Source organism: Akebia trifoliata, unplaced genomic scaffold (genome assembly GCF_017979445.1).
Source record: "Akebia trifoliata isolate Shusen 1 unplaced genomic scaffold, ASM1797944v1 Contig01104, whole genome shotgun sequence".
Lineage (NCBI taxonomy): Eukaryota > Viridiplantae > Streptophyta > Magnoliopsida > Ranunculales > Lardizabalaceae > Akebia > Akebia trifoliata.
Window position 1 is genome coordinate 2,574 of NW_028237497.1, and position 8,708 is coordinate 11,281.

Below are 8,708 nucleotides of genomic sequence, written 5' to 3' on the forward strand. Positions count from 1 at the left end.
ATTACGACTCACATTGCGACTCACCGTTTGTCTTATATGGGCAAAAATGTTTGGAATGGGCTGATATTTTGTGAGGATGATCTCTGTGATGAGGGGATCATCCTAGAAAAAAATCATCCCATTCCAAAACTTCTAACCCCATCAAAATTGATTTACAAAAATTGGACGGTCTAAAATTTTTCAACTTGTAAACATGGGGCTAGAAGTTTCATAATGAGCTGATTTTTGACAAGGATGATCTCCTCACCATAGAGATCATCCTCACAAAAAATCAGCCCATTCCAAACATTTTTGCCCATATTAGACAAAACGGTGTGTCGCAATGTGAGTCGTAATAGGGGTCGTAAGAACCCGACCCATATATATATCTTCTGTTTGATTCCTTTGCATGACAAGCTCAACATTGCTAGTACTAGGGAGTCAAACTTGAGGGAACATATAGAAATACCTCACGATTCAAGATCTGTAATAACAAAACATACATGATATGAAGTGTAAAAGATACTTCAACATTATCCAACAACGTTGGACTCTAGAGAAGGCATATATATTATAAGGAAAACCCACTTGTGGTTTGGATCCAATACACAGGGAATTGGTCTAACTCTACTAGTACACGAACGATACATACAATAAAGGTAAGAAAATCTAAAATTTAAAGAAGGAGAACTTAGAACAACTCGCACTCAAATTAAACATGTACAATCAATCATAATTTTTTTTTTTTTAACATATGGAAGGAGAAAGATATATACTTGAGAAATTCTCAATCCATATTAGGATTTTGCTGATTACACTAGTAAAGCTTCTTGCTCTTCAATCCAGAAAGTAAGCTTAATTTTTGGTATAACTAGTGGCCATAGTTTTAAAATGATCTCTTAACCCCCTTTAGATTAGTTTTGAAAAATAACAAATTTATATAACTCTCATCGACAAAATTAAAATAAGTAAAACCAAGTTATTTTTCCAAATAGATGCAATTTCTAACAAAAATTGCTAAAAGGCGTTAATCGACTTCAATCGATGCAATTTCTAACAAAAAAAATTTCTAAAAGGTGTTAATCAAGAACAATCATTCACAAAAATTTATAAAAAAAATTATTTTAATTAAAATCAACCAAAAACACTTGAACCCTAACAGAAAATTTTCTGTTAATATGCAATTTCGTCAACAAAGTGATAGTGAAATCGATGAGAGAGAGAAAGAGCTCACAGAGATGAATGGTGTCGATCGACGGTGGGTTTTTCAAGCCGGTGGGTTTCGTTTGATCGAAGCTAACGTCGTCGATGGGTTTCGTTTGAACAAAGATATCGGCGTCATCGTCGTCGTCGTCAAAGGGTTAGATCGGTGCTTCGGTGGTCATCGTCGTCGATGAGATCAGTCGGCTGGTCGTCGTCTTCAATGAGATCAGTCGGCTGTAGAAATCGAAGGGTGAAGTGTGAACGAGGTTAAAATCGCGGACAGTGATGTAAATGTTAAAAAAGTCGAAGGGCATAACAGTCATTTCACATCATCGCGTTTTAACGTTGTTGCGCGAAGCTCCTCCCATCCGCTTTGCAAAACAGCGGTAAAAATTACAAAATTGCATTAAAATTTTCAAAACGCCGCGTTTTAACGCTGTATCAAACACTCAAAAAAAAAAACAAAATCCCGCGTTTTGACGCAAAACCCGGTAAAATTGCATTTTGAAGCGCAATCAATCGCCCCCTTAATATTTTGAAAATTTTTAAATCGGTGTAGAAAATTTATATCGATATTCATAATATCAATTCGGATACTTTAAGAACTATAGTAATAATTTAAAAATATATTCATGACTAATAAAAATACTAAACACCTCCAAATATGATAAAATCTATTTTTTTTATCTAACCTACTAATATTCAATGAACTCAGAAAACTCTTATTTCTATGATTTTTAAAGAATTCGTTTAAAGGAATCTCATAGTCTATATTCAAGAGTAAAAATTAAGGATTATGAAAATAATAAATAAATAATTCACTATATGGTATTTTCAAAGAGAATAGTTCAAAATATAAGTTTTAATTAAAAATTTCCGCGTACTTTGAATCCTGATATGTGTTCGGTGTAAAAGTCATGTAAATTTCATTTTATCAATTTTTAAAAAAATCAAAACAGAGTAAAAATAGATAGAAAACTCCACAACTTTCATGTTTTACACATTTTCAAAATATGAATAAAAATATGTGTGATTTTGATTGGAAATCAACAATACAATATTTCAGTACAGAAAACAATTATAAATTTTCATCAATGATAAATATGTTTAAAATACTAAATGATCAAGATAATTCCTAAAACAATTCTTACAACTTCTCAGGCATATAAGAAACCTATGATAAAATTTCAAGTAAAAAGCTTTTTTATGGAGATCATGAAAATTACAAAAATATAAAGGTCAAATGATCCACCAAAACTTTATTTATTCATCAAAACAAATTCTTCTTAAAAGTATCTTCAATGAATAAATCATCACTCCAATTTAGAAAAAGAATTTATATCTATAAATAAATAAATAAGTAAAAGATAATAATTTCCTAAAATTTATTCTCCACTCCCGTTAGGCTAATTTCCCGGGTAAACATAACTTGAAAATGTTAATCGCAAGGGTGAGTTTGATAAATCTAAAATATTTCATACAAAATTAATTAATCCTAGTATATTTTTTTACAAGACAATCACGGATGCAAAAAAAAAATGTGAATGCATGACGTCTACACACCTAAACTGACTATTACCTGGGTCAGTCAACCGTGAAGTATGGTGCGATCAATTACCCGGCTCAGCCAACCGTTACGTCATCTCTATACACAAGATCTTCTTCCAATTACAACTCACTCTCATCATTGTATGAAATGCATGATTATAATATAATTCACCACACTTTATGCACAAGTATGATTATTCAAGAATTAAATCACAAATCTATATTAACATTCAAAAGCATAATTATTTATGTAAATTTATTTGAGATAATTAGTCTATAGAATACAAAAAATTTCTATTGATCCCATAAGTATATTTTTTGTAGATCAAAAATTCAATTTTTATTAAAAAGGGAAAGAAATTGTAATAAAGTATTTAGCTAATTTTTTTATATATAAATTGTAAAAATCCAACAAAACTCCCTTACCCAAATCACAACACTACTCAAATTAGGTTTTCTTTATGAAAAGAAACTTGGGTCCACCTCTTTGTTTCCTATGTTGCCCGGTTCATCTTCTGTGAAATCTGAATCAATTTTATTTTGAGTTTCATCTCTTAAATCTTGATAAAACCTTTGTAAAAATCAAAGATTTCGATGATAAAACTGGACGACGACTAGTGATAAAGAAACTTAAGAAAGTAAAAGACTACAATGGGATTAGAGTTTTAGTATTTATGGAGTTAAAAGGACGTAACGGTCATTATTCAATTCATTTTGTTTTAATTGAATAGTCCATGTCCTGAATTTCAAATTTCACGATCTTATAGTCTATTTCGGTGCGAATCTAATAGTATATCGATTTTGTTAAATTCCAACTTTAAAAAAAAATTCTCCTATTTGTTGACCTACAAATTTTCTCAAGACACGTGTTTAAAAATTCAGGGCGTTACTTGTCTTGCCCAACAACTAGAACTGATCTTTTCTTCACATTTTTTCTTTTCCTTCCTAGAGTTGGCAAATCTAAAATGTCGGGAATCTTAAGAGGTGGGCTTTATCTCCAACAAGTAATCTTTTAAGAAATGTTTGTTGAGGTAATGCCTGGATGATCTTCAGAGAGGAGTCATAGATCTGATCTTGTTGTTCGTGTGGAGCCAACTTTTTTTTTCTTCTTCTTCTAATTTTAAATTTGAATGTGTATGTCTTTCACAGTAGATATTTGACGAAAATTTTGAACAAGAATAGGTGATCTTTTGATGTGTCGATGTAGGGATTTAGATGACAGAAGTTTTGAGTGCTCATGTGATGTTTGATGAAATATAAAAAAGAGATGCAATTCTATGAAATAGATGAATGGGATTCCGCTGGCTATATGATCACATCGTTGGCAAAAGAACGACGCAGCAGGATCGTTGTGCTCATTGGTGCTTGAGCTCTCATACCATGTGAAATGCTAATATTTGATTTATTGTTGAAGATGATTACATGACCAAAATATGGTTTATATAGAAACTATTAACAAACACTAACAGATTAGACAACCACTATCTGTTCAAATCTCTAACTAATCTACCATACTTAAATCTCCATAAATCTTCATAGATATGACTCGATATATCATTGTACACCTTGTTACAATGCTTCACATTTAACCAATAATATAGATTCTTAACCTCCTCTGTAGCATGGTTTCAAATCTCGTATGAGACCAATGTAACTTGCCGAGTCATCTCAATATCATGTAGGCGATATTTTGAAAATCTCATCCGAGTTGGTAAAACTCGATCGAATCAATCAAGATTTTGTTTATTTTAATTATAATTAATAATTAATTTTGTTAGAATTTTAATATTTATTATCAAAATAAAATATGAATTTATGATTAAACATATTCTAATCTTCCCTATTTCATAAAAACATTTATAAATTATTTTATATAAATATACACGAATGGGTAAAAAAAGCTAATATTCGTACCCCAACTATTACTTATTACACTCCAATTAAAAATAAAAAAGATAAGTGTACGGTTGATAATAAGTAAAAGTTGGGTTGGGATGTTAATAGAAGCTCTCTTATGGTAAACAACTGAACTTGTTTGAATGTGTTATAATGTTTTGTAACATTGAATTATAATTTGAGCCAAAACTCTATTATATTTGAAAGGTGTGTTTTACTTTAAGAAATTGGAGTGTAATAAGTAAAAGTTGGGGTGCCAATAGAAATTGTCATAAATTGTAAACCAGAGTTCAATGCTTTATATCATCCAAGACAACATGAAAGAGACGCAACATCAAAATAGCCAAAATATTTGGCCAAGCACAATACAACTGTTAGATCTGCATAGATTTAACGGTGGAGATCGTTTAAAAATGATCTTTTGTAAAGTTTAATTTAATTACATCCTCCCACCCCTCAAATTGCATTGCAGACCCCATACTTTTTCTCTTCCCTCTATCACATAACATGCATTATGTTCGCTCCCCCTCTCTTTACAATCCCTTGTTTCTTGAATTTCTAATTAATTTTTTTTTTTTTTTTTTTTATTCTTCACTTCAAGAGAGAAATTATGTGGATGATGACAGGGAAATATAGAAAAGATAACAAGCATACATACATGTATTACTGTAATTACAAAGAGAAACTTTAAACTTTACTAACAAAAATGTACACTTGTATTGTTGTAATTACACAGAGAAGTTTTACAAGAAAATGGCGGAAGCAGTTGTCAGTGTTCTAGTAGAAAAATTGCTTGAAAGTCTCTTAAATGAAGGGCGTCAAGTGCTTGAATTCCACAAACAGTTCAGGAAAATGCAAAAGGAGCTTCCTCACATGCAAAGCTTCCTCGAAGTCGCAAATAACATAAGGATAAATGATCGAAAGGGAACTTTAAAAATTGTTGCAAGGGAACTAACAGAATTATTATATGAAACTGAGAACATTACAGAAGATTGTGAGTTGTTTCTAAGACGAAGACGGAAATACAAGTTCCTGTGTTGCATCTCTCTTTCATTATTAAAACATCGTTATCAAATGGGAAAGAGATTGAGTGAAATAAATCAAGAAATAGGAGATCTTAGAGAGAAAATGAAAACTTACCTGCCTTCAACTGTCAATCTTCCAAGTGATGAACGTGCCGGAACTAGTCGACCAATAAGATATCCAATCATGGTGAATGATACTGAAATAGTAGGCCTAGAAGATGATGCGAAGAAAATTAAACAATGGGTCATGGATGCAAGTGGACCCATGAGGGTCATTGGGATTGTGGGGATGGGTGGAATAGGTAAAACGACCCTTGCTCAAAAGATAATGAATGATCTTCAATTGAAGGAATCCTTCGAATGTATCTTGCTTGCGACAGTTTCCCAAACCGTCAAATATGATGAATTAATCAAAAATCTTTTAAGAAAACTGAATGTGGACAAGAATTTATCAGACATTGATGTTGGTGGTCTATTGGAAGAACTACGTAAACAGTTGGATGGGAAGAGGTACTTGATTATTTTGGATGACGTTTGGAGAATAGATGAAGGGTCATGGTGGGAGAGCTTGAAGTCCACTTTGTCTCATACAAACAAGGGTGGCTGTGTTATTGTTACGACAAGGAATGAGGTAATGGCACGATCAATGGGGGCCATTGAGAAGCACATACATCATCCAAAAGTTCTTTCCAATGGAGATGAATGGTTATTATTCACCAAAATAGTATTTGCAAACAATGGAGTTCAATGTCCAAATCGAAAAATAGAGCACATCGGCAAGGAGATAGTTTCTCAATGTAAAGGGCTTCCTTTGGCAATCAGAGTCGTTGGTGGGGTGATGATAGGGAAAGGGGATTCTGTCCATGAATGGAAACGAATATCTATGCATCTAAAGCAAGAGTTGGCGGTCCAAGATGAGTTGATTTTCTCTCCATTGCAGTTGAGTTATGAAGAGCTTCCTAAACATTTGAAGCCTTGTATGTTGTATTTCGCAGCATTCTCCGAAGATTGTGAGATAAGTACTTTTGATATAGTTTGGTGGTGGATTGGTGAGGGCTTTGTTCGACCAAGGGATGGAAGGACTGCATGGGAGATTGGATTAGAATACCTTGATGAATTAAACGGCCGTAGTTTAATATTAGGTGTAAAGAAGGACACCTATGGAACAAGATTTGAAATATGGAGAATCCATGATGTGGTACGCGACATGATTATAAAGATTGCCAAGGAAGAAAATTTTTGGGGATTGGATGACTGTGGCATGCTAACTTGTACAAATGATTCACGCCGACTATATATTGAGAATTCAAAGATTGATCAAATTAATTCCCAATTGTTGCGGACAATGATCGGGTTGGATTTGTACGAAGTGGAGTTTGCATCAAATGTTGGACCCAAATTACCGCAATTAAAATGGTTGAGGATTTTACACATCAGTTTCAACACCCATAACATTTCAGAAAATGTCCCTTCCAAGGTGAATTGGTGGAGTGAGATAGGATCTCTGTCACATCTAATTTGTCTCACAATAGTAAGGTCGCGTTTGGATGAACTGCCGGATTCTATAGAAAATCTTCAAAACCTTCAAGTTCTTCTTCTACGTCAGTGTGAGAATTTAAAAAGGCTTCCTAGACAGGTGACGACTTTGGAGAAACTAAGCAGGTTAGTTTTAATTGAATGTGAACAAATAGAGTATCTACCCAGGGGGGTTGGAAAGCTAGCAAACCTTGATGAACTTTGGGGGTTTAGGCTTGCAAATTCCAATGTTGAAGATGGGTGTCACCTTTCTGACTTGAAAAAGTTGATGCTACTTAGAAATCTCTGTATTATCATCGATTCTGAAGATCATTTAAAAGAAGAGGAACTGAAAGTCTTATCTGAGCTTAGACAACTTAAGTTGTTAGTGGTAGAATTCAAAGATGGGATAAGTGAGCAAATCATAGGGAAAGTTGATTATGAGATTCCTCCTCTTCAGAAGCTTCAAGAACTACGATTCATAATGTATCCAGGAGAAACGACACCAACATGGATCAATCCAACTACTCTTCCAAATTTGCAACGACTTATAATCGATTTTTCAGGAAACATTACTGGAATGAGTACAAAGTTCTTTGGGAATGACAATGTGGTTTGGGAAATAGAGAACTTAATCTTGGATATGTTGCCAAAGTTGGAGGTAGATTGGCTTAGGATGAAAAAGGCAATGCCATTCTTAAGACAACTTAAAGTTGATAATTGTGACAAACTCACGTCACCTCCTTGGAGTTATGATGACAGCACTTGGTTGAAAGAAGAGGAGCATGAAGAAGAAGAAGAAGAAGCAGATGAAGAAGAAAGTAGGCTTTGAAGAAGAAGAAGCAGATGAAGAAGAAAGTAGGCTTTGAAGCAGGACGACTGGGAAATTAAACTCCTTGGAGCTATCTCATATGGTGAGAATCTCTTTGACTACGGAACTGCATGCTCGCTTTTTATTTATTGATTGTGTGTTTACTTGTTTATTTGTTTGTTTGTTTGATGTAATGTGAACCTTGAAATAAATCATCAACTGTTGTCTGCTACAATGATATTAAATGTGAGTAGATGAATTAATTAATCTTATTGTTTGTCTGTTTTTTTTTCCAATCAAGAAACAGAGGTCTTCACTAGTATTAATCCCAGAAAGAAATTTATTTATTGATGTGTGTGTGAAGAGGGGGCTGCACGTGCCCCGTACAATTGCATTCCATATTACTTCATGATGTACACTTTCTGCATTTTATCATCTAACAGTAAGCCCATAAATGGCTTAGTAACACACGTGCAAGGGGCCAAGTTAAGTCTGATCTTCCTTGTTCTTCTATAAGGTAAGAAGATAAGTTGGTTACTATTCAAAGGAAATTCACATTGACTTAGTGGTTGCAATCGTCCAATCAGGTTGGATTTGATCTGGGAGAGCTCTTAGTAGGGTCCATTGTCTGAACCCCTGATTTTGGTGTTACATATGTTGATATTCAGGGTGAGAAAGGGGCTCAAATTCTTGTTAGCCCAGAAATGGTTGATTTTCTTGTGTCATCATTT

At 33.6% G+C, this 8,708-nt stretch overlaps 1 protein-coding gene across 1 annotated transcript; it reads left to right on the forward strand.

Annotated features, from left to right (window-relative positions):
* Positions 1 to 5,318: 5,318 nt before the first annotated feature.
* On the forward strand, positions 5,319 to 8,296 carry LOC147380688 (disease resistance RPP13-like protein 4). Its single transcript, XM_086431373.1, has one exon. It carries the CDS (start codon positions 5,380 to 5,382, stop codon positions 7,996 to 7,998), a length of 2,619 nt encoding a protein of 872 aa, XP_086287499.1. The 5' UTR covers positions 5,319 to 5,379; the 3' UTR covers positions 7,999 to 8,296.
* Positions 8,297 to 8,708: the final 412 nt, after the last annotated feature.